This window comes from Phacochoerus africanus, chromosome 8 (assembly GCF_016906955.1).
Source record: "Phacochoerus africanus isolate WHEZ1 chromosome 8, ROS_Pafr_v1, whole genome shotgun sequence".
Taxonomy (NCBI): Eukaryota; Metazoa; Chordata; class Mammalia; order Artiodactyla; family Suidae; genus Phacochoerus; species Phacochoerus africanus.
In genome coordinates this window covers 58,151,126-58,175,501 of record NC_062551.1, presented here as the reverse complement: position 1 = coordinate 58,175,501, position 24,376 = coordinate 58,151,126, and the positions used below count along the sequence as shown (strand labels likewise).

General features: G+C 54.6%; 1 protein-coding gene across 8 annotated transcripts; it reads right to left on the bottom strand.

Moving 5' to 3' along the window:
• Window positions 1–1,698: 1,698 nt before the first annotated feature.
• Window positions 1,699–24,311, bottom strand: PRKCG (protein kinase C gamma). Of its 8 annotated transcripts, XM_047790387.1 has the most exons (20): window positions 23,691–24,311; window positions 21,900–23,469; window positions 21,149–21,256; window positions 20,704–20,735; window positions 19,629–19,711; window positions 15,020–15,131; window positions 14,779–14,910; window positions 14,132–14,288; window positions 13,306–13,440; window positions 12,969–13,056; window positions 12,522–12,551; window positions 9,980–10,132; window positions 9,451–9,639; window positions 8,210–8,301; window positions 8,055–8,117; window positions 7,784–7,922; window positions 6,099–6,179; window positions 4,342–4,449; window positions 2,849–2,989; window positions 1,699–2,608 (listed from the first exon to the last, which is right to left on the bottom strand). In XM_047790387.1, the coding sequence occupies exons 2-20, from the start codon at window positions 22,145–22,147 to the stop codon at window positions 2,420–2,422; spliced, it is 2,280 nt and encodes a 759-aa protein (XP_047646343.1). In that variant the 5' UTR covers window positions 22,148–23,469; window positions 23,691–24,311; the 3' UTR covers window positions 1,699–2,419. The 8 variants fall into 8 exon arrangements, 7 of the variants coding, with proteins under 7 accessions (XP_047646343.1, XP_047646342.1, XP_047646339.1 ...); XM_047790386.1 differs by having other exon boundaries at window positions 21,900–24,311; XM_047790383.1 differs by lacking the exon at window positions 23,691–24,311 and having other exon boundaries at window positions 21,149–22,026.
• Window positions 24,312–24,376: the final 65 nt, after the last annotated feature.

Here is a 24,376-nt window from a genome sequence, read left to right as displayed (position 1 = left end):
GGACCCGCGGCCCCTCATTGGCTGCTGCGGAGGAGGGGAGGGACGGGGAAGGGAGGGAGGAAAGGATGCAGGAGGGAGGGAGACGGGCCTTGAGAATGGGGGAGGCAGGGAGGGAGAGAGAATAGAAACAGAAGCAGAGCGAGCTCGCGAGGGGCAGGGGCACACGGAGAGGCAGAGAGACAGAGTAGATAACCCAGAGTCACACAGCGCGACCGCGAGGCTGAGAAATCCTGAGAGTCGCAGGTCTGGAGACTGAAGGAGACACAGAGAGGGCCTAAAAGAGGCAGAGAGAAAAGGAGAGGCAGGGATCGGGTCTTGGACCCCCCTCGTCCAGGCTCAGAGATGCTGGGGTCCTGGACGTGGAGAGGTCACAGAGACACAGGGAGACAGGTAGATCATCAGAGGCCTTGGGCTGAGAGATGCTGAGACCCAGAGACCTTGAGGTAGGGAGGAAGGGGGAGAGCGAGATAGAAATAGAGATAGAGATAGAGCAAGAGCAAGAGCGAGAGGGAGAGACCCTGAGCTGGAGAAACAGCAGGGGCAATCCTGGGGGTTCCCCTGATGAAGACTGGGGCTCTGGACAGGTGTGGGGCGGAGCCTGGGGTCTGGGCGGCTGGAGGAGGCGGGAGGGGGCGTCCCGGGCCGGGGTCCCCTGAGCAGCAGGCGGGCGCAGAGCGGAGCCGGGTCCTGCAGCCGCCGCGGAGCCGGGAGCCGGGCCAGCACCCCCGCCCCCCCGCCGTGATGTCAGCGGGGCCACTCTTAAAGGGGCAGGCCGCCCGCCGAGGGTCGGAAAGGGGGCTGGGGGCCTTGGACACCGGATGGGTGTACCGCGGTGGTGCTGGAGGGGCAGGGGGAGCCCCAGCACCCAAGTGGACTGAGTCCTGGAAACCCAATAACCTGCTGGGACGAGGAGACGCTGGGGCTCCCCGAGGGAGCCTGTGAAGCTTTGGGGCTCAGTCCCCTCCAAATACAGGCAGAGGCACACCATTCCACTGGCCTGTCCCTGTCCAGGGACTACACTTCCCATCAGCCCTGGCGGCGGGGCCCCGCACTTGGGGGAAGGGTCCGCCGCGCTGTCTGCTGGGAAGTGTAGTCTGTCTGGGCTGTCCTCTCCACTCCCCTCAAGCCCAAGAGGGTCAAGGCAAAGGGGCCCAGAGGGCGCGTTGGCCTGTCTTCTGCCTCAGTGGCTGAGTCTTAAGTTCATGGGTTCCAACTGTTTTGCTTTCTCTGTTGCGGGGTCTCTCAATTGCAGGTTTGCCTTTCATCCTCCCTCTTAGGACACCCTGTCTCCCGGGTCTCAGTGTGTCTGTTTCTGTGAGCTTTACTGCTCTGGGCGAATGTGTATGTGCTTGTGTCTGTGCCCAGGGTCTCTACGGGACATGCTCTGTGGTCTGTGAGGACACCTCCGCCTCTTTCTGCACGTGTCTGCTTTGGTCCTCTCTGTGGCGCTCTCTCATTGTGTGGCTCAATATCTCTCTAGCTCTCTCTCCCTCTCTCTCTCCTCTCTCCTCTCTCTGGGTCTCTGTTCTTTGCTTTCATGCTCTCACTTTATGGGTCTCTGTGTTTACTCTCTCTCTCTCTCTCTGTAGCCCCCTCCCCCACCTCTCTCTCTCTCTCTCTCTCTATTTCTATATACAATCATTGTCCCACCTCCACGCCCTCTTCAAACTCCAAGCTTGGAAGAAAACATCCAAACACTTCAGCATCAGCATCCCAAATTTATTCTCCAGCAGCTGTGGCCGGGTGGGAGAGGCAAAGAGGATTGGGAGTGGGGAGGGTCACCGAGAGTGGTAGGCATAGGGTAAGGGTGAGGTTCCGAGAAGGACTGGAGCCATGCAGCGATGGGTTTAGGATGGGGGAGTCTAGGACGAAAGCTGAGAACAGTTGGGGAAAGAAGCTTCCATACATCCCAGGAATCCTCAGAGCATAGAGGAAGGGCACTGGAGCATGGGGCACAGCCTCCCACTTAACTCCAGAACAGAGTGGAGCTAGGCGGGGCCTCGGAGGTGGGGAAATGTTGTTCTGGAATCTGTTGAGTCTGGAACAGCCCACCCCATGAGACTATTTCCCAGAAATGGGGGGGGGGGGAGGAGAGGCATAGATTCTACCAAATGGAGTCTAGAACCCCGTGGAGTTGGGACGGTGGTGGTGGTGGTTCTGGAACTTGGTGGAGCAGAGTAGGGCGAGAATCTAGAGCTCAGCACAGCAGAATCTATAACACGGTAAGGCTCTAGAGACTGTGTAGAGTTCAGAACGCCAGGAACACTTGAGAGAGGCAGCTAGAACCCAGGGGTGGGGGTAGGGTAGAACCCCGAATGCTTGGGAGCAAGATCGAGAATTGGAAAGAGGATGGTGAAGGGCAGGCTAAGGCTGGCGCGGCTGAGGGAGCCATGGGGACACCTAGTGGCGGCAGGTGAAATTACATGACGGGCACAGGTGCTGGGCTGATGGGGCTGCGGGCATCCGGGTGCACAAAATCCGGGTTGACATAAGTAAAGCCTTGGAAATCAGCTTGGTCGATGCTGGCCAGGACTAGGCGGTCTGGGGGCGTCAGCGCTGGCGCCGCCCGCGTGAAGAACTTGTCGAAGTTCTCACCGCTGCGGCCACACTGTGGGGAAACATGGGGACGGAAACACGATGTTCTGCCCGCTCCTGGGGTGTCCGCCTATGGCCCTGCAATCACCTCCTGTCTCCTCGCACATCCTCCATGGCCTCTGCATCTCCTTTTAGAGTGTCTCCGCAGAGGGAACCCCACCCCACCTCCACATATCAAGCCTGGAGCTCATGGGTACCCCATCCAGGAAGGGCCAAGTTTCCTCCCCCCCCCCCCAACGAAGGTGATACTGACCGGACGGGGTCTGAACGGAGGGGCGATCTCCAGTCGTTCCAGCCGTTCCCAGTCGATCCAGCGGAAGAAGCCATGAGCTCTGATGGTGGATTCTCCATCTGGCCCTGAGCCCAGGCGCTTTGCTGGGTGCTTGGTTAGGAACTGCGGAAAACACAGAGAGAGACGGACAGACAGACAGAGTCCCAGACGGGGAGGCCCGGAGAATGACACAGGGAGAGGATGACAAGGAAGGAGGACCAGAGAGACACGAGGATAGAGATCCAGAAAGAAGAGAATAGCGAAGGGAACAGAGACGGGGGCAGGGAGGTGAAATAAGAAAGGGAGAGAGAAAGAGGAAGAGGTGGAACAGATGAGGTGGGGGTAGGTGAAATCCAAACCCCCCAAACCCAGGGGCAGACAAAGAAAAAAGCAAAATCAGGGTATGAGGGTGTGAGTGGCAGAGAAACCCAGAAAGAGAAGAAGGAGAAAGGGGGAGGAATGCCAGAAGGGGGATGGAGGGAGAGAGGGAGAGGGGCAAAGTGACAGGGCCCAGAAGGGGAGAGAGGAGATTGAAGACCCAGAGAAGGAGGGGAATAGAGATCCAGAGAGAAGGGGAGTCTCAGGGCGGGGAGGGGGGGACAGAGATGCAGAGAATGTAGGAGATGCGGCAGGAGAGGGGGCGGGGAAGATGGAAGCCCAGGAAGAAGGGAGGATGGAGTCCCAGGAGATGCCCAGAGAGAAGGACAGAGACCCGATAAGAGAGCAGAAGAGGAAGAAGAAGACAGCGGCCCAGGCAGGACAAGGAGGAAAGAACCCCAGAGAGAGGACGGAGATCCAGCGTGTGGGCATGAGGGTGGGGGTGGGAGGGAAAGAGAAGGTAACAGAAACCCAGAGAGAGGAAGACAGAAAAGATGGCCAGAGATCCCCAAGGACACAGAAAAGGGAGAGACACGGAAAACCCCATCACATGGAGATGGAGGCAGAAGGATGAGACGGAAGCCCAGAGAGAGACAGTCAGAGAGACATGGAGACAGGAGCTAGAGGCCAAAGTGTGCTAACACCTGTTGAACAACTGCCACAGGCTAGGCTCGTTCTCCTGTCTTAACTCCAGAACCCCAGAGGAGTCTGAGGCTCCCAGAGTTTGGGTGACTTGCCCGAGATCCCACAGGAAGAAATGTGGTAGGCGTTAACGTCACCTGACCCACACCCATCCTGGAAAGGCAGCCCTGGCCTTCCAGTACTTCTTGCAGGGAGCTGGGGAGAGGGGGCAGAAGCAGAGGACAGGATAGAGCCCATCCTTGGGCTGGAGGTGGCAGCAGGGCAGGATGTTACTGTTCTAACAGCAACAACAAAATATCTGTATTATGTAAACTTTTTCAGCAGATGGAGGTAAAACAACTCGAGGAGTGGGAGTGTTTTTCTATGTGAGCAGAGATACTGCATGGGCAGCCCTGGATGGGAGCAGGGCACATGGGTTGTGGGTCTGGAGACTCTGGCAGTCAGGGGGCTCTCACCCCCTTGCAGATGGCCACAGCTTCACGGGACAGCGACTTGGGGTAGGTGACCGTTTGTTCCATGATGGCCTGAAACAGCTCCTCCTCGTCCTCCCCATCAAAGGGGGGCTGAGGAAGTGGAGGGGATAAAGAGTTAGAGACTTGACAAACTGCCTGTCCCCGCCTTCCACACCCTTGTCACCCACCATGAAAAGGGCCCCTCCTGTCCCCAGATTCCCAAGGAAAATTTTGACCAAATTGGCAAATCTCTATCTTTCTCACTCTCAGACACTCTCATTTCCTATCTCAGATGCTTCAGCTCCCTGCACCTCTTTGCTGTTCTGCCTCTCTCATCTGCTATGTAAATCAGCAGCGTATTAATTAGGCAATATGTCATTGAAACAGAAGAGAGAAAAACCACAGGACAAGCTGTAAAAACATTCTCCTGGATGGATGAGTGGCCACCAGTCTTCCGGGATTAGGGTAAGCAGTAACCAGACAAGGATTCTTTTTTTTTTTTTTTTTTTTTGTCTTTTTAGGGCCGCACCTGCAGCACATGGAGATTGCCAGGCTAGGGGTCAAATCAGAACGGTAGCTGCCAGCCTACACCACAGCCACAGCCATGCAGGATCCAAGCAGTGTCTGCAACTGACACCACAACCCACGGCAAAGCCAGATCCTTAAGCCACTGAGCAAGGCCCTGGATCGAACCTGAGTCCTCATGGATGCCAGTCAGATTCGTTTCTGCTGAGCCATGATGGGAGCTCCCAGGCAAGGATTCTTAAGGTGGGGTTTAGGGAGTCTATTTATACAATTGAGAGGGTCTATGAATTTGGGTGGGGAAAAAATGCATCTTTCTTTAAAAAAAATCTCTAGCTGAAATCAGCATTCAGCTTCAATTATGAATGTAGGAAGCAAACCACAACAGGAGTGGTTGTGACTTCATCACCCACGGAAATCATAGATATTTTCTTATCTCATCAGAGTGGCAGATATCTCAAAATACCAGTCGTCTCTACTTCAAAACTTCTGGTAGACCTTCCTGTTTACTCCCTATTCCTGTGAGATAGTACTATTTCATTCATTAGTAGGAAATCACATTTATGCCCATATTCTGTTATATTTAAACGACTGTACATATTTAAATTACATTTAGTTGGTTGGTTAAATTAGACTCAAACTTTTAACATTTTGATAACCATATTTCCATATGATTAACTTCTTTCATAATGCTGTTATTCTATTGCATGCATTTATTTTATTTTATTTTATTTTTTGCTTTTTTAGGGCCACACCTGCCGCATATGGAGGTTCCCAGGCTAGGGGTCGAATTGGAGCTACAGCTGCTGGCCTATGCCACAGCCACAGCAATGCCAGATCTGAGCTGTGCCTGTGAACTCCACCACAGCTCACGGCAACGCCGGATCCTTAACCCCCTGAGCGAGGCCAAGGATCGAAACCGCGACCTTGCGGTTTCTAGTCAGATTCGTTTCCACTGCACCATGCCGGGAACTCCTATCGCATGTATTTAAAACATTGTTCTGAAAAGGGGGTCCGTGGCGCAAGACATGAAGAACCCCTAGCCTATGGGAAGACAATGTTTCAGGACCACGGAGAGCGCCTTCTTATACCACGTGACCTTCCCCACTGCTCAGCACCATCTCCTAATCCTATACGCATCCTTCCAACCTGCTCCTCCTGAGATTATGGCCATGTAATAGGTGGAGCCCCACCTCTGTTACCTTTAGCCAAGCCAGCCTCTCCCCAGCTTCCCTTACCTGGCCTGCCAACATCTCATACAGCAGGACTCCAAAGGACCACCAGTCGACAGACTTCCCATAGGGCTGGTAGGCAATGATCTAACAGGGGAGGAAGGCAGGCAAGGAATTATGACTCGTACCTTAGAAAACCTAGGGCCCCTCTGGATTCACCACCTTGGAACCCTGACCACGTTAAGTGTTTTCAGCGCAAGCTTTTCCCACTCAGAACACTTCGGCTCCATCCTTTGGAAAAGTTGGGAAACAAACTCTACCTACCGAGAACCTTCCGTTGGTTCCACATACAAAGACTACCTTAAGGACCAATTTCCACTCACCTGGAAGATTTAGGTAACTGGACTCTCTCCTTACAACATCAGGTGCATAGGGCAGAATTTCAGAGACCAGAGAGGGTCTGCAGTCTGGACATGCATCAGATTCACCTAGGGGACTGTTTAAAGACGGGCGTTCCCAGCCCTGAAGAATGCCAGCCACGACAGGCCAGAGTCAGAGGCAGGAAGATGTGTCTATTTTTCAAAATCTCCCTGGGTGATTCTGATCAGCAGCTCTGAAGGGAAGATCAAGGCTGGCACCACCAACCCACCTGCTCCTTCAAGGGAGAAAATAGGGATGGGTGTTCTCAGTCTATATACATACAGTTAGATCATTAGCTCCACCCCCCCCCCCATCAAAGGCAGACCCACCCGCTTGAAATACTCAGGAGACAGCCTCCCAGGCCTGTGTTCTGGGGGGATGCCCCCCCCTCAGAGAACACTGGAAATCATCTCCAGCTTCTTAGAACAGCCAGTAACAGGCCCTGTCCTCCTAGAATCCCTAGAGCGGGTCCTGCTCTTTCGGAACTTTCACCCACCGGTCCCCGCCCACTTTACCTATTTAGAGGCCCAGCTCCGCCCACCTACGATGCCTCCCATGAGCCTCTCTGGGCTGCTTGCATTAGAACACCCATGATTGGAGTTCCCACTGTGGCTCAGCCAAAACGAACCCACTAGCATCTATGAGGATGTGGGTTCGATCCCTGGGCTTGCTCCGTGGGTTAAGGATCCCATGTTGCCCTGAGCTGTGGTGTAGATTGCAGACGTGGCTTGATCTGGTGTGGCTGTGGCATAGGCTGGCAGCTACAGCTCCAACTCGACCCAGAGCCTGGGAACTTCCATATGCAGCAGGTGTGGCCCTAAAAAGATGCGCACTAAAAAACTCCCGTGACTCATGTAAAGACCCCAGGGTCCCACATTGTGGATTTTTGTTTTTGTTTTTGTTTTTATGGCCACACCTGCAGCATATGGAAGTTCCCAGCCCAGGCAGCAACACCACATCTTTTTTTTTTTTTTAAGGACCCCACCCACAGCATATGGAGGTTCCCAGACTAGGAGTCAATTCGGAGTTGCAGCCGCTGGACTACACCACAGCCACAGCAACGTGGGATCTGAGCTGCGTCTGCAACCTACACCACAGCTCATGGCAACGCCAGATCTTTAACCCACTGAGCAAGGCCAGGGATCGAACCCTCAACCTCCTGGATCCTAGTTGGCTTCGTTAACCACTGAGCCACGACGGGAACTCCCCGAAGTCAGCTTCTTGACCCATTGTGCCACAGTGGGAACTCCCCTACACTGTGAATACTGGACAACCAGCCCTACCCGCTCAGCAACCTTGGAGAGCACCAAGAGCAACAGAGGTGGGGTTACCTCGGGGGCTATATAGTCTGGGGTCCCACAGAAGGTGCGAGTGGTGGTCCCGGGGAAGACGTTCTCCTTGCACATGCCAAAGTCAGTGATCTTGATGTGTCCTTCGGCATCCAGCATCACGTTGTCCAGTTTCAGGTCCCTGGGGGGGGGATGGAGTGGAGTGGGTAGGAATTGTGGGAAGAGTTGAGTTCAACAGGCTGGAGCCATAAATTGCAATCCCTTCCCCTCTAGGGGCCTGACTCCTGCCCCTGAGAGACCTGGGACTGCTCACCGGTAGATGATGCCCTGGTTGTGAAGGAAGAAGAGGCCGATGGCGATTTCTGCAGCGTAGAACCTGAGGGAGGGGGCGGGGAGTCAGAAGGCGGAGGCTGGATCCGGCGCCCTTCCACCTGCCCCTCTCTCCCTCCTCTCTTGGCGGAGACTCACGCCGCATGGGGCTCCTTGAACTTGCCCAGCTGCTGAATGTGGTACATCAAGTCGCCCCCGGTGACGTACTCCATCACAAAATACAGGCGATCCTGGGAAGAAGTGGGCCGGGTTTGGGGATGAGGACACGCCCACCCGCGGTAGGCAAATCTCCATTCCTGCGCCTTCAGGGCAAAGGCGGCAGGCTCTGGATCCACCCAGTCAGAAATCAGGAGCAACTGTATACGCTTCCTCAAAGGCCGTGAAGATCTGGAGCCCCCACGACCTCGGAATCTCGACCCACCCCATCCCTTGTTACTCCAAACTCTCAGGTGTTCTGGGTCTCCATTCTCAGAAGTGACGATGGAAGCCCATTCCTCACTTGAAATCCCAGGGTTCCTGAAACCTCTTTCCATAGCCACTCACACGCATCTGCAATCCTGCGGGCTGCCTGTTAGGAACCAAAGTTGTTCAAGGTTTCACTTGCAATTGGTACTAATTAAAAAAAAAAAATTCCAGGAAGCTGGCTACACCCACTCAGAGCTCTTGAAAGGAGAGCTCAAACTCCTAACGGTTTTGACTCCTTGTCCCGGTTCCATGATCTTAGGGAAACACCTTGTTGCTGACAAATCGTTAACTCAGAAGCCAAGAGTGACAGTCTCGTAACTCAGAGCCCACTTGTAGGCATGCTCACTCAGAGACATTCTCCACGCACTCCTTTACTCCAGAAACTCTTAGTCAAAAAACACCCACTCAAGAAGGAGGGTTTTGGAGTTCCCCTCGTGGCTCAGTGGTTAACGAATCCGACTAGAAACCATGAGATTGCAGGTTCGATCCTTGGCCTCGCTCAGTGGGTGAAGGATCCGGCGTTGCCGTGAGCTGCGGTGTAGGTTGCAGATGTGGCTTGGATCCCGCATTGCTGTGGCTCTGGCGTAGGCCGACAGCTACAGCTCCAATTAGACCCCTAGCCTGGGAAGCTCCATATGCAGCGTAAGCGGCCCTAGAAAAGGCAAAAAGACCAAAAAATAAATTAATTAATTTAAAAAAAGGAACGAGGGTTTTCAGGCCACGCCCACTCAGGAGCCCAGCCGTCTGGCCACGCCCCTCCAGGGCACCTGCATTCTGGCCACACCCACTGAGGAGCCCGCTGCACCCAGAGTTCACAGAGTTCTTGGAAACTCAGACTTTCAAAGCCTGACCTGATCTATTCCGTGGGGATGAGGCCGGGGTCCTGAGCCGACCTCTGCCCCCTCCTTTCTTACCGGAGTCTGGAAGGTGGAGTGAAGCTGGGTGAGAAAGTGCGGCCGGCCTCCAGGGCCTCGGCCCCCCAGGGCCAGCACACGTTTCTCCACCAGGGTGCAGTCCACGTCGTCATCCTGGACAATCACGTCTTTCTTCAGGATCTTGATGGCATAGAGCTCATCCGAGCCCCTGCGCTCTGCCAGCATCACCTAGGGGCAGAGACCAGAAGGGTCTGGTCCATTTTGGGGACCCAGACGTGCAGGTCCCTACTTCTCCCTTTCAAGGACACAAAGAAATGGAATCCCAGGTCCTCCCTCTGTCTCTCAGGGGACCGGGTGCCCCGACTTTGCCAAGCAGTCCCTTAGGGAATGGACCCACATCTTTATGCACATGCTCTCCAGGGACTCAAGAGGGCCCATCAAACCCTCTTTGGGAACTTAGTAGCCTAGTGTCCCCCCCCAACCTCCCCCCCACCTTTGAGTCTAAGAATCAGAAACCTGGTCCCCACCCCAGACACCCTCCCTTCCCTCAGAGCCCCAGGAATCCAACCTTCCCAAAACTGCCTTTTCCTAGAACCATGAGAAAGCTGAAGTCCGAGATGTGCAGACGTCCAGGGCTCGCCCCAAAGAAACAGCGCTTGGAGTCGGTGGGACTAGGGGATGGGGAGGGGATGGGAGAGGATGAGGGACCCATCCGCACCCTCTGTGAGAAAGGGGAGAGATCCAGAGGTAGTCAGACCCCAGAAGGGGATAAGAAGGCACCCCTAAGAGAGACAGTATCCAAGAACGAAAGGGACAGGGAGAGACGGAGAGAGGAAAAAAGCTGTTCCACCCCACTCCTTGGCTTAAGAACCATCTCTGATCTCCCATAGTCTCGAGGGTTTTTCTTCATTATTCAACTAGCACTCAGTTTACAATATGCCATGAATCCTCTGGAAAACCCTTATCACCCCGTTCCCACTTTAGAGAAGAGGAACCTGGCATAGAGATATCAACGAACTGGCCCCAAGTCACAGAGCGTGTAAAAAGCAGAACCAGAAAATCAAAATCCATTAAAACCAGAAGGAGCATCTCCCCTCTTTCTGTTTCTGCACCATGCTTGGGTCTCAGGAAGAAGGCATTGAACACAATGTTGCAAATCAATGATAAACGACTAAAATTTTTTAAAGGAGAGAGAGTGTTGAGTGGATAAAGGTCTCAGGAGAGGAATGGATGTCCTACGGTTCAAGCTCCAGAGCATACCCAGAATCTGAATACCTGCACCGTCCTTGTCCCCTGGGACCAAGCCACGGGCAACTCGCCTCTGGGCCTTCCCAATGGCCCTCTTCCTTTTTCTACCATCAGCGCTCTCCACAGAGGCAGGCATCCTGTTCAAAGCTAGATCATCTCAGGCCACCTCCAATGCCCTCCCATCTCCCTTGGTTGAAAAGCCAGAATGGTCCCAAGACATGACAAGGCTGGCCCATCGCCTCCCTCTCTGACTCCATCTCCTACTTCTTCCCACCCTCACCTCTCCCCCTTCTCCAGCCTCACTGTTCTCCTTGCTGTGAAGACACTGCTGGCCTGCTCCCACCTCAGGGCCTTTGCACATGATCTCCCCTCTGCCTAGAAGGCTCTCCCCCATCCTCATGGCTCTCTCACCTCTCTGATGCCTTTTTTTTTCCCCCTTCTGTGTCCAAGGCATACAGAAGTTCCCAGGCCAGGGATTGAACCTGAGCCACAGGAGCAACTCAAGCCACAGCAGTGACAATGCCAGATCCTTAACCCACTGAGCCACCAAGGAACTCCCTCACCACCTTTATGCTTTGGCCCCATGGGCACTTCCTCAGTGAGGCCTAGGTTTCTCAGTGGTTCCTAGTCGGATCGGTTTTCCCTGTGCCACGATGGGAACTCCTCCTGTATTTGGTTTAATGTCTTCCTCTGAGTGTAAGCCCCATGAGGGCAGGTTTGTTTTTTCCTCTTTCTCTCTCTCCTCTTGTTTGCTGCCATAGCCCTAGTGATTGGAACCATGCCTTGCACACAGAAGGCTCAACCAAATGTTTTTTTGAAAGAAGAGGTGGTCTGGAGTTTCCATCGTGGCACAGTAGAAGCAAATCCACCTAGGAACCATGAGGTTGCGTGTTTGCTCCCTGGCCTTGCTCAGTGGGTTAAGGATCCAGCATTGCTTTAAAAATTTTTTATTGCTGTGGCTGTGGTGTAGGCTGGCAGCTGTAGCTCTGATGAGACCCCTGGCCTGGGAATCTCCATATGCCTTGGATGTGGCCCTAAAAAGCAAGAAAAAAAAAAAGTGGCCTGAAAACCTGGTCCTTCTGTGCCTGGCAAATCCGGCGTTTCTCTATATCAAGTTTTCTTTGCCTCTCAGGTCCTGCCCGGTGCTTCTGAGGGCTCCCTAGCATCTGAGGCCACCTCCCTTAACAAACACATTCCTTCTTTATCTGTAACTTTCTCCTGCATTGAAAGCGGAGCTCCCCAGGGAATGGCCTGATTCCACTCCCAGAATAGGGCTTGGTTTATGTAAAATCTCAGGAAATAGGTGTTCGGTACATGAAAAAAAAAAAAAAAAGAAGAAGAAGAAGAAAAAGAACGAATGGCAGAGAGAAAGGCCATCTTGATAAATGGAAAGAACAACTCAAGGAGCAATGCAGGCGTCACCTCCTTAGGGAAGTCCTCCCTGATCACCTCCTCCCACCCCCAGGCTGGGTTGGTGCCTCCTCTGTGATTCTTCAGGTCCCTGGACCACCTCTGATTCAGCATCTTCAGGTCCCTGGGCTACCTCTAATTTGGCATCTTCAGGTCCCTGGGCTACCTCTCTGATTCAGCATCTTCAGGTCCCTGGGCCACCTCTAATTCAGCACATCACCTTGGAATCTAAGTATCTGTGACTCTGTCCCCACCTTGGAGAGTTGCCTGAGGGTCGGACTCACCCCGGGAGAGCCAGGACTACTCAGCGAGCACATGGCCTCACTTTGAGCATGTGCTCAACCCATATAGGTGGAAGTGAAGACAAATATCAGCAGAACGAGATGTCGGGGGGACAGATACAGACCACGGGGATAAAACTGTCTCTATCCCAGGCCTCCAGCTCTGCTCACCTCATACAGTTCCAGGGGGTAGTTACAGGCCTGGGGGAGAAGAAAGCCAGAGTCAGGGCCCCAGAGGGGTACCGATTGCCCTAAAGCAGGGGGTGGTGGCCCCCAGACCCCCAAACCATGGGGATGAGTAGGAACTCTAATTCCCAGAAGACCCTGGGGCAGGAGCCCCCTAGAAAAGCAAGCGAAGGAGTTCCCTGGTGGCTAAGCAGGTTAAGGACCTGGTTGTCACTGCTGTGGCATGAGTTTGATCCCTGGTCTGGGAACTTCTACATGCTGCCGGCGGTGCATGGCCAGGAAAAAAAAAAAAAATCAGGAGAAGGAACACCAGGGTTTTCTGGGAATTTCAGTCTCAGGACCAGAGGGCAACCAGCGATGGAGTTTGGGAAAGGCCAGCTCTGAACTGTGGGCTGGACTGGGCTCCCCGTGGGGAAGCTGGGGTCTGGGTACCTCAAACTTCTGGAGGAGGCTGCAGTTGTCAGCATCAGCCACTGGCACATTGTAATATTCGCCCTCCTCCTGGTTCAGTAACTTGTACCTGACATACAGACGGAGACCAGAGCGAGGGGTGGGGTGGGAACGGGGCACCCGCGGGAGAGGCAGAGACATCCGAAGGGGGGAAGAGACAGAGAGACAGAGATAGAGAGAGAACGAGTGAGCTAAGTCGAGAGGCATAGGGGAAACGGGGGAGGAAGGAGCGCCAGAAGGTAGAGAAGAAAGTGGCCTGGCCAAGAGAGACCCCACACGGAGGGAGATGCGGGTTGCTGGGCACCCCCGCCACCCTTACCAGCCGTCCACTGGCGCCTTGAGCAGCTCCGAGACCCCGAAGGACATGGCACCCATGAAGTCGTTGCGGGAAGTCCGGTCCCAGTCCCACACCTCCACGCTGAGCCGGCGCTCCACGTCCCCCGGCTTCAGGTTGCTGCGGGAAGATGGGGGGCTGCGGTGAGGGGCCCGCCTCTCGGCTCCCCCACCTCGCCATGCTTGGTGCTGGAGCACGGGGGGCAACCCTGGAGCGCTGGGGCCTGGCTCCTGCCTTGGAACGTGTCTTCCCACCCTGGTCTCCCCGAAGGGGATCTAGCTCCTTGTCTGGGCCCTCAGGAAACCTAGACGGCTCTCTCTCGCAGTCTCCCTTCTTCTCTTCCCAGCCCTCCCCATCCCTCTCCCCCGGCCTTTCTCGACAGATCCTTCCCACTTTCTGTCTCCCCCCGCCAGATCTGTCCTTCTGCTTGTCAGCTGGCTTCCCTTCCTCTCCCTGTCACCCACCCATCACCCCCCACCATTCCATCTGTGTCTCTCTTTGGTTTGTGTCTCTTCCGAGGCTCAGTGTCTGAGTCTCTGTCTCTGATCTCTGTCTCCCTCTAAAAGGGTGGGCTTTCAGATGGAAATTAAATACACAGATGTCTGTCTGTCTCACCTTCTGTATCTCCATCCCTCTCCTCCCTCAATCACTCCATTTTCTTCTCCCAGCACCTTCACCTTCTTCTGCCCTTTGGGGGGTTCCCTCTATTCTAACACCTCCCACCAGCTGCTCTCTGGGGCCTTGTGGGCCACCAGGACCCTCCGATCACTGTCCAGCAGTCATCACAGACTCCCCTGCACCCGAGGCTCACAACACAAAGGTCTCGTTCCACACAGGGTTTAGCGTGGCTTTCACCGTCCGGGTCTTCTGTTTCGTCAAATTCCGAGGGTCTGGGATGAGTTTCAGTTTCACATAGGGGTCAGACAGACCATTGGGGTCCATTGGGATGAGGTTACGGGCCTCGCCAACTGATGGAGGTAAGGAGGCAAAGGAGCAAAGATGGGGTTAGAGACCCAGGAAGGGTCCCCCCCGTCCCCCGCCCCCTTAGCCATCAAGAATTCAGTACCCAGAAGACCAGGCATAAACCCCTTTCCCCAGCCAGGGACCCAGAAATCAAACCCCAAACCCTTGCCTCTATTAAAACCCAGGAGTCAGGACCCTGGTCAAATCGCCAGTAGAAACCGAGCCGCCCTCGGAACCACCTCCTTCCCCCCACCCCGTCCCCCGCAACCCGAGCTCCTCGAGGCCTAGAACAGCAATTAAGAGGCGCTGAGGGTCGCCAGAGGCAAAGCTGGAGAAGGGGCTTGAGCTAGAAGAGGCGTGGCTGGTGGTGTTCCGCGTGTGCAGCTGGGATCAGGAGTGTGGGCGTGACCTCGGGAGGGGCGTGGCCTTGTGTGTCACCTCAGGCCTTCCGGCTTGGGGGACAGGGCGGGGCATGGCGAGGGGGCGGGGTCTCACCCGTGATGTGGATCTCATCTGAAGTGGGAGCCCGGATTTCCAGCTGCAGGCGCCCGCGGCGCTCGGTGTGGTCCACACCGCACAGAGAGGGCACGCTGCGCACACAGCGCCGGTGCACGTTCATCTCGCAACCTGAGATGGACAGAACTGCGGTTAGCACTGCCCAGAAACCCAGACACCTAGCTTTTGCAGGAGCTCCGGAAGTGCCAAGGTGCGGCCGGAGCCACAAAGAGAGACTCACAGGAACATTTCATGCCCTGATGAACCAGCCCGTAAAGAAGGGAGCCGCAGTGGTCGCAGAAGGTGGGGCTGCTGTAGCTGTGCAGACGGAACTTGTGCTTGTTCCGAGGATCCTGCAGGCAGGGAAGGGTCGGTCAGCAGGGGTCTGGAGGGTGTGCTAAGAGAGCATCCTTCTGAACTCTTCCTGCCTCCGCCCTGCTCCCAGTCTTCCTGCTGCTCCACCTCACTCATTCACTCTGCAGTATTTACTGAGCACCCAATGTGTGCCAGGCACTGTCCTGGGTGCCGGGACCCAGCCGTGAGCAAAACAAATACAAACTCTGTCCAGGCAGTGTTTTTAGTGGAGGGAGACAGAAAATAAACGTGATCAATAGAGAGTATATTGGGTAGCAACAGGTGCGCTGGACACAAGTGCAGCAGCGAGAGGGACTGCCAGGGCTGGGGTGGGGGTGGGGATGTGGGGCAGGAGATCTGAAATTGAGTGATCAGGGGAGGTGTCACTAACACGGTGGTCGTGGGGGAGAACCTGAAGGAAGCGGAAGATTCCAACATCCCCGTAGTCCTACCCCCACCCTGCCTTCCACAGGTTGATCTCTGAGAACTTGTGGCCATCATGAACCCCAGATCATTCACTGTCAGCCTCTATCAATGTCTGCCCGCTGACGATCTGCCTTCTCTGAGCCCCTTTTGGGATGGAGAATATGACCTCTCAGTTTTAGGGACTCCCGCCTCAGGTGTAAAACACATAACCTCGCCTGGCATGTTAATTGCGCTCAGTACTGGTACTGCTGTCATTACCGCCCTGGTTATTATTAGTCATTTTATTGCAGTCCCCACATAGACTTGGGTTTAATTACCAGAGAGGCCATTTCCCAGCTGTGCGATTTTGGACACGTACATGCCCCGTTTTGAGCTTCGACGTCCTCCTCTGCCCAGTGGAAATACACAATCTAGGTCTCAAAGCAGCGCTAAGTGTCCAGTCCAATTGAGCACTTATTTAAGACACCAGTAAAAGCATTTCTCCTTCCACCCTCAGCAATGTCTGAGTGTTAAATAATTTGATATTTGCCTTTTCCCTATTATTATTATTATTATTTGCAAAAATTTCCTAGGCTGAAAATTCAGGGCATTCTTGGACTTTCATTTCTTTTGCAGTTTGGTGGAGATTCTATTTTGCATTATACTTGAGTGGCAGGAGGGTGCTGGCCATGGCCGTGAACTCTCTTTTCCTGCCCTGGACCTCTAAAAATCTTCAGCTGACCCCAGCCCAAAGGGTTCCTGCCACGGGAAATGAGATAGTATGGGTGAAAATTCCCAGCAGGGCACCTGATAGAGAAGCTGTTCTGATTATTCTCAAGGGGAAAGGAGCTATTAAAAAGGAGACAGGGAGTTCCCGTCGTGGCGCAGTGGTTAACGAATCCGACTAGGAACCATGAGGTTGTGGGTTTGGTCCCTGCCCTTGCTCAGTGGGTTAAGGATCCGGCGTTGCTATCAGCTGTGGTGTAGGTCGCAGACGCGGCTCGGATCCCACGTTGCTGTGGCTCTGGCGTAGGCCAGTGGCTACAGCTCCGATTCAACCCCTATCCTGGGTACCTCCATATGCCATGGGAGCGGCCCAAAGAAATAGCAAAAAGACAAAAAAAAAAAAAAAAAGGAGACAGTACTGGGGCTCCAGTTCGAAAAATGAGGGTCCCAATTTGGACTCTGCCCACCAACCAGCTGTGTGGCCTCTCCTCCCCCACCACCATCCTTTTGAGATACTCAGGCCTCTTCTCCAGAAAATAGGACCAAGACCCCCCCCCCTTCCCCCACCAAGGAGCTCTCATGAATAAAAGAAATCATGCTTATCAAGCCCTGAGCACTTCCTAAACCCTTGATCTGTGTTTCTGACAACAAGATTAAAAGCTTAATTCTTCATTGGGAGTTCCCTAGCAGCATAGTGGTTCAAATGAAGGCGTCAGGAAGTTCCCTTGCTGGCTCAGCGGTAACAAACCTGACTAGTATCCATGAGGATTGAGTTTGATCCCTGGCCTCACTCAGTGGGTTAAAGATCCAGCGTTGCTGCGAGTGGCATATGCTGGCAGCTGCAGCTCTGATTCGACCCCTAGCCTGGGAACTTCCATATGCTGTGTGTGTGGTCATAAAAAGACAAAAAACAAAAAACAAAAACAGAAAAAGCTAAGGATTCAGCCTTGTCACTGCTGTGGCATGGGTTCCATCCCTGGCCCGCAACTTCCCATATGCCAAGGGGATGGCCAAAAAATTTAAAAAAAAAAATTTTTTTTTAAGCTTAAAGCTTCGTAAAGAAAAAGAAAGCCAGGAGTTCCCATCATGGCTCAGCGGAAATGAATCTGACTAGCATTCATGCAGATGCAGGTTTGATCCCTAGCCTCGCTCAGTGGGCTGGGGATCCGGCGTTGCTATGAGCTATGGTGCCATTGTGGTGTAGGTCGTAGGCGCGGCTCGGATCTGGCGTTGCTGTAGCTGTGGCGTAGGCCGGTGGCTTCAGCTCCCGTTCAACTCCTATCCTGGGAACCTCCATATGCTGCGGGTGCGGCCCTAAAAAGACAATCGAAAAAGAAAGCCAGGGTGCTAGAAAGACCGCATACTCAGTATTTCTCTCTGTTTCCTCATCAGTAAGAGTAATCATTTTGCAATAATAATAATTAATATTCTGTCTTTTGCTACGTCCTGGTGCTATCCCAAGTATGTGACTCATTTCATCCTTAAATCAACCCTCTAAGGTGGACATGGTTATCAGCCCCAGTTTACAGACAGGAAACTCCAGAGGGGCAGAGAGGTAAATTAACTTTTAGAAGGTCACAGAACCAGTATGTGATGGAGGTGGGATTCCAGGCTAGGAGTTTAGGAGCCTCTGTCAGATGATGACAGGACTGATACCTCACTTTACAAGCTGTTGAGCAGATTCAACCCTCTGCTGTATAGAAGACACCTGATGAGGGCACGCAATGAGCACTGAGTAAATCAGGAGGGCTGATGTTGGAGATGGGCAGGTGATGCAGCCAATCAGAACATACAAAGATGCCAGTGACAGTGATACTCAGCATGTCAGTGTATGTTTTCTGAAGTCATATCTTCTATGCAAACTTCACTTTTCTTTTTCTTTCTTTTTTTTTTTGTCTTTTCTAGGGCTGCACCCGCAGCATATCGAGGTTCCCAGGCTAGGGGCCCAATCGGAGCTGTAGCCACCAGCCTATGCTAGAGCCACAGCAACTTGGGATCCGAGCTGCATCTGCAACCTACACCACAGCTCATAGCAACGTCGGATCCTTAACCCAGTGAGCGAGGCCAGGGATTGAACTCGAAACCTCATGGTTCCTAGTTGGATTCATTAACCACTGAGCCAGGATGGGAACTCCTAAATTTCACTTTTCTTGACCTGCCAAGGTGGCAAAATGCCTCATGGACGCCTGTGGTTCTCGTGCTCGCGCTCTCTCTCTCTCTCTCACTCTCTCTCTCTCTCTCTCTCTCTCTCTCTCTCTCTCTCTCTCGCTCTGCCTCCTTCTCCATCTGCTAATCAAAAAACCTGTGTCAAACGCTGGGCTAGTCTCTTAACCCACACGACTTCACTGGGCTGTCAAAACAAGCCTGGGGGCGTCTAGATGGATGCCGTCCCACAGCCTAACCACAGGTGGCTATTTAAATCAAAATCAATTCAAACAAAATGGGACTTAGATTTCCACCCCTCCGCAGCTAGAGATGGTGGCTGGTAGCTGGACAGAGAAGATACAGAATGCTTCCATCATTGAGGAACGTTCTATTGGTCAACACTAGATGGTCAGCTCCATGTTACCGAGGGGGAAACTGAGGCTCAGAGAGACGAGCCCCGCGGCCAGACAGAAAGGGCAGGAGGGCTGGGGGTGGGCTCGTAGGGTGGACAGCTCTTGTAAGCCCTTGATGTGGTGGGGCAGGGGAGAGAGAGAAGGGCTGTGCGTATCTGTGTGTGCGTACATAGGATCCACACATGCACACACGGGTGTGCACGTGGGAGTCTGAATGTTAACACGTGTGTGCATCTGTCTTACAGGATCCCCCCCTGGGCTTGCCCCTCTCAGCACCTCCTAAGCGGGTATTTACCACCTGGTTCTCGTTTCTCTTTCTGGGTGTCTGCACCTCTGTCTGTCTCCTTCCTCCTATGTCCGTGTCTCTGCTCCATTGCTCTGGCTCTCTCTCCCTCAGTCTCTGAGTCTCTTTTTCTGCCTCCCTGAGACTCTCTCTCGGTCTCATCTGGGGATCTTGGTGCCTGCATCGATGATCAATTTCTCTCTCTCGCTCTTTCTCTGTCCCTAGGTTCGCTAGTTTGTTAAATCTCCACTCCTGGATCACAGCCCACTGCCTCCAGCGCCGAGGTCCCCTCACCCCTGCCTCCTCTCTGTCCCCCACCTGGGTCCCCAGACTGTCCCAGTCCCCTCTCATTCCCCTTTCCAGGCCAAGGGCAGGGAATCTGGGCCAGACTAGCTCTCCCTATCTCTCCAGCCCTCCCCTCCCCTCCCAGCCTTAAAAATAGCAGGAGAAATTGGGACGGACGCCGAGGGGGTGAGGGCGGGGGCGCGGCCCGAGGAGAAAGAACCAGGTGTCCGGGTACTCACGTCTGTCTGGGGGCCCTTCCCAGCGCCTGGACACTCGAAGGTCACAAATTCGTGGCATCGTCGGTGAACCACAAAGCTGCAGACTGAAGATGAGAATCACAAAGACACAGAGACAGAGAGAGAACCCAGTGGACAAAAAAAATCAGAGCGGAGACCCCAAACCGCAAAGTAAAACGGGAGAGGGGCTTCCCGATAGAGGTCAATACAGAGAAAAGCAAAGAGACCTTGACATGTAGAGAGAGAGGGAGAGAGTCAGAGACCCTGGGAGACAGAAATTCAAAAGGTAGACCCAACGAAACAGAGATGCAGAGAGTCACAGAAACAGAGTCCAGAGAGCCTGATGCATACACACAGCCAAAGGGAGCCAGAGCCAGAGAGACAGTGAGAGGCAGAGACAGAGACAACAGAATCCCATGGACAGACACAGACCCACAGACAGAGATATGAAAGCGAGGAGAGAGGCAGGCTGACTAGAGGAGAGGAAACCCAGAGAGATGTCCTCCAACAGAATGGAGAGCATCAACTTGGGCAGAAGTGAGTCTGGGGGCGCTGCTGCCGGCCCGCCCCCCTCCCTGACTCACGCTGTTCCTCAGCACGAGCAGCTGGTGCTTTAGGCCTCGCCCCCCTCCCCCGGCCCCCATAACTGCGGGCCCCACCCGGCCCCCCACCCGCCCATCGGTGACCCACTCGGCCTGCCCCTGCCTAGGACTGTTGGTGTTGTCATGGCAACAGCAGCCGGGGGGGGGGGGGGGGGGGGGCTCTGACTTTGCATCTCCAGCCCCCCCCTTCGGCTCCCCTTTTCCAAATCTCCCTGTTCCCATGGCAACAGATTCTCCAAATATCTGTCCCCACCTGGAGCAGACCGAGGGAGGGGCCCCCAGCACCACCTCCGCGGTAGCCCCGCCATCAGAGAGCTCCCTCCCCACTGCAGGCTGTGTCTCTGCCACACCCCCCGCCCCGGGCTCCCCCGCGCCTCTCTGGGGACCAGGGAACACGTGTGTGAAGCAGCCTAGGCTGGGAGGCCCCAGCCGCCACCCTCCTGAGGGTCCCAGGAGTCCAGGCCCCCAGCTCTTACCTTGACACTGCAGGCCCTGTTTTCCAATCCCCCTGCAAGAGGCAAGATCTGAGATCAGTGCAGAAAAGGGTACCTGGACCCCTCACCTCTGCCAGTCAGAGAAGGCCTGCCTGCGTCCTCCCATCCTCCTCCCCCCGGACCTAGAAGTCTGAGCCCCAGCTGCCTCTTCTTTCCAGAGCCCAGAAATTCTGCCCCCACCCAAGTCCTCTTCTCTTAGACCCAGGAGCCCAAGCCCCCCAGCCCCTTCTTTCAGACACCCCAGAAGTCCAGGGCCCCAGACCCTCCTCCTTCCGTCCCAGAAGTCCAGGCCCCCAGCTGACTCCTACTCTAAAGCCAGGAGCCAGGGCTGCAGCCCCCTCTTCCCTCCTCACTCAGGGGTCTGGTGCCTCAGGGGTCTTTAGCCCTAGTCTCCTCATCCCCCGGGGCCCCAGGCCCCTTCCCTCACCATATGAAGTCAGTGCAGTGGCTGCAGAAGGTTGGTTGCTTGAAGAAGCGAGCTGTGAACTTGTGGCTCTTGACTTCGTGGACCACCTTCTGCCTCAGAGCCCCTTTTCTGCAAAACAGGGGCCGGGGTCCCCCCTCTGAATCGCCTCCGCCGGGGCCCAGGCCTGCCATGGCCCCAGGAGCGTCGCAGGGACCAGGATCCTGCTTTGCTGGGGAAACAGGTGGAAGGGCAAGGTGCCGGAGACTCGGGAGAGCGAACGAGCCAGCGGGAAATTCCGAGGTTGGAAGAGGGGCGAGGCACCTCCAGGAGCGGAGCGCGCAAGGCTGGGAGCGGCACCCCTGGGCGCGCCGGCTCCGCCAGGGGGAGCGGGCGAGCGGGGCGGAGAGCCGAGGGCAAGGGCGCGGAGGAGCCGGAGGCACGGGCGGCGGCGGTGGTGGGAGCTCCAGCTCAGGCACCTGCTGAAATGTGGGAGCTCCGGGTGGGGGGAGGCGTTGCCATGACGACCGAGGGGCGGGGTTTCGGCTTAAAGGCGTCCCCCTCCTTGAGACTAGGGACAAATGCCCTCCCTCCTCTCCCCAACACACACGTGCACACACCCACTCCGGAGGCTGGCTGAAGGGAGGGGACATCCTCCGAGCCGTGCCCTGCCCCCTCCCCAATCTGTCGCCCGGCCTCGTCTCCCTCCCCAACTAGGGTGCCTCGGTGGGTCCTGTTAGCCCACTGCAACGCCACTCGGATCTCTGGGTCTTACTGTGTCACTCTGTCATTGCACAAACTTTGTATTCGTGCTGGGATCCAATGGTGGGCAGGGAGGCTTGGTGTCTCACTTTTTCTGTTGCCACCCGAGTCTTGATTTCTCTCTGGGCTTCTGTGAACTGGACCATCCTTGTCTGCCTCTGGGTGTGTCTTTCCCTTGATCTCTGTTCTCTCAGTATTCTTGGCCCTCGGTCTCTCTGGGTGGATCTGGGTTCCTGTCCTGGTCTGAGAATTTGCTTTCATTTCTCTGTTTTCTTCGCTCTGTGTCCCTATTTATGTTTGTCACTCATCCTATGACCCTCTCTGGATCTGGATGTGTCTCTCACTCCGTATGTGTCTCACAGTGGATCCGTCTCTCTCTGTCTCTTCCTGTCTCATAAATCCTTCACGTCTGTCTCCCCGAAGCTCTTCCTCTCCCTGTCTCTTTGGTTCTGCTTCTGTGAATCTGTCTCTCCCTCCCTCTGCGTCTTTCTCTTTGAGAGGCAGTCTCTGTCTCTCTCCCTGTCTCTTTCTCTACGTCCTCTTCTATTTCCCTCTGATTCTCTCCCCTCCTCTCTGTGTCCATGTCTTTGCAGATGCTTCAGTGTCTGTCTCTCTCCCTTCCTGTCTCTACGAATCTCTCTCTGTTCGTGCTTACCTCTTTCTCTCTATCGCTGGGCGTCTCGATCTAAATGTTTAAGTTGATCTCTCTCCCTCTCCTCCCTAGCTCTATCTTCGTCCCTTCCTCACCTACTCTATTTGTCTCTCTGGCTCTCTTTCTCGTCTCTGGGGGGTCCCTCCCTTCCTCCACGTCTCTCTGTGATTCAGTCTCTGTTCCTCGCTGGCTTGGGAATGCCCTGTGCGTCTCTGTCTGGGGGTTGGCAGGGTCTCTCCGAACGTTGTCCTTGTCGGTTTCCTCCTGTCTCTCCCCTCCATCGCCCCAACTGCGTCTCTGCCTCACTCTGGTCGCTCTTGATTCCTCCCCCGGCTGGCCACAGCGTCTTCGTCCAGGCTCCGGGGAGACCTGCACTGTTGCCAAGGGCAACCATGGCCCGCCCGCGGCTGCGGGGTGCAATGCATTCTGGGACTTGTAGTTTGGACCTGCGGATCGGCTGTTCTCGCAACTCGGCCGAGAACTTCCTCTCCCGGCACGCCCCGCGAATAGGGGCGGGGCGCTGCAGTGGAGCCTGGGGATTCGGGACACCCCCCACTTCTTCTTTGGGACTTTTGGGGGTCGGGGTCCGGCTTCCCGAAGCCGAATGGGAGATGAAAGAATCCGAATCCTCTCCTAACCCCCCAACATGGTGTCTCCTGGCTTTCTAGCCCCCCTCCAGGCGTCCACCGAGGCTCAGGATAGAGGATAGGGGCCGGGGTGTCCCGGACAACAGATCTGGGAATCCCACCGCGCTCTGTTCCAGTTCTGCTTGGGTTCTTCCCGAGCCACGAGCCTATCATCCTCGGGTTCTACAGCTGCTGTGTCAGATGCCTTCCAGACAGGGTTCAAGCTTGGGATGGGGGAGATGTGGGGGGCGCGATGTCCTCTGAGAAGGTAGGGACTGGAGTAGGTCAGAATTCTGGAGTGGATACTGCAGAGATGGAAAGGAGGCTTTTCCTAACCACAAAGATGTGCCCCTGCTCTAGTTAGCCCTCCCCACCTTCTCCAGCGGGACCCTTCCCTCCCTTGCAGTGTCTCTTCCCAATTGCTTTTGCCGATGTAGGTGGTGCAAGAAATGGGTTGCATGATCCCGGAATTTTCCCAGATTCATGTTTCTTTGGGATTCTCCTCAGGCCGGAGAAACAAAATTACCTGTGAGAGATTCATTGCAGGAGGAATTCATTTGCTCATCAGGGTGTTCTCTTGACCAGGTGTGTCAAGAAGCTTAGAACTGAAGGTAAAACGGAGCTGGGAGTGGGGATACAGGCAGGATCAGATGCTGAAGGCCTTGACTGAGGGCCTTTGGTATTACCTGTGGGCCACCTGGAGTAGGATCTAGAAGGATTTGAGCAGGGAAGGGCAGGATCAGATCTGGATGTTGAAAGCAGAGTATCTCTCCGGGAGGGCCAGGATGCACTGGAGGTGGGATGAAGGAGGCCATGGCCATAGCTCAAACGAAACAAAATGAAAGGAACTTGTGGAGAATGGGACAGATAAAAATAGGATTTAAGAGGAGGAAGAGACAGTATGTGACCAGCCACTGACTGACTGGTAAGAACGAGTGCCTGGGTTTTCAGCCCTGAGAGGTTATTCCTGAGAAGTGGGGAGCCTGAAAAGCACTAATTTTGGAGGAAAGATGCTGCACATTGAGAACGAAACACTGAATTTTTGAAGTGCTCATGCGACTTCCAAGAGGGAGAAATCTTGTTCATTTCTATTCCAACTAGCTCTCCTGATTTGAGTGAGTAATTTAGAAAATCCAGACACAGGTAGTCCATTCCCCCCCCCCCCCCCCCCGCCATGAGACCAAAGTTGTCTTGGCTTCAGCCCCTTTCTCC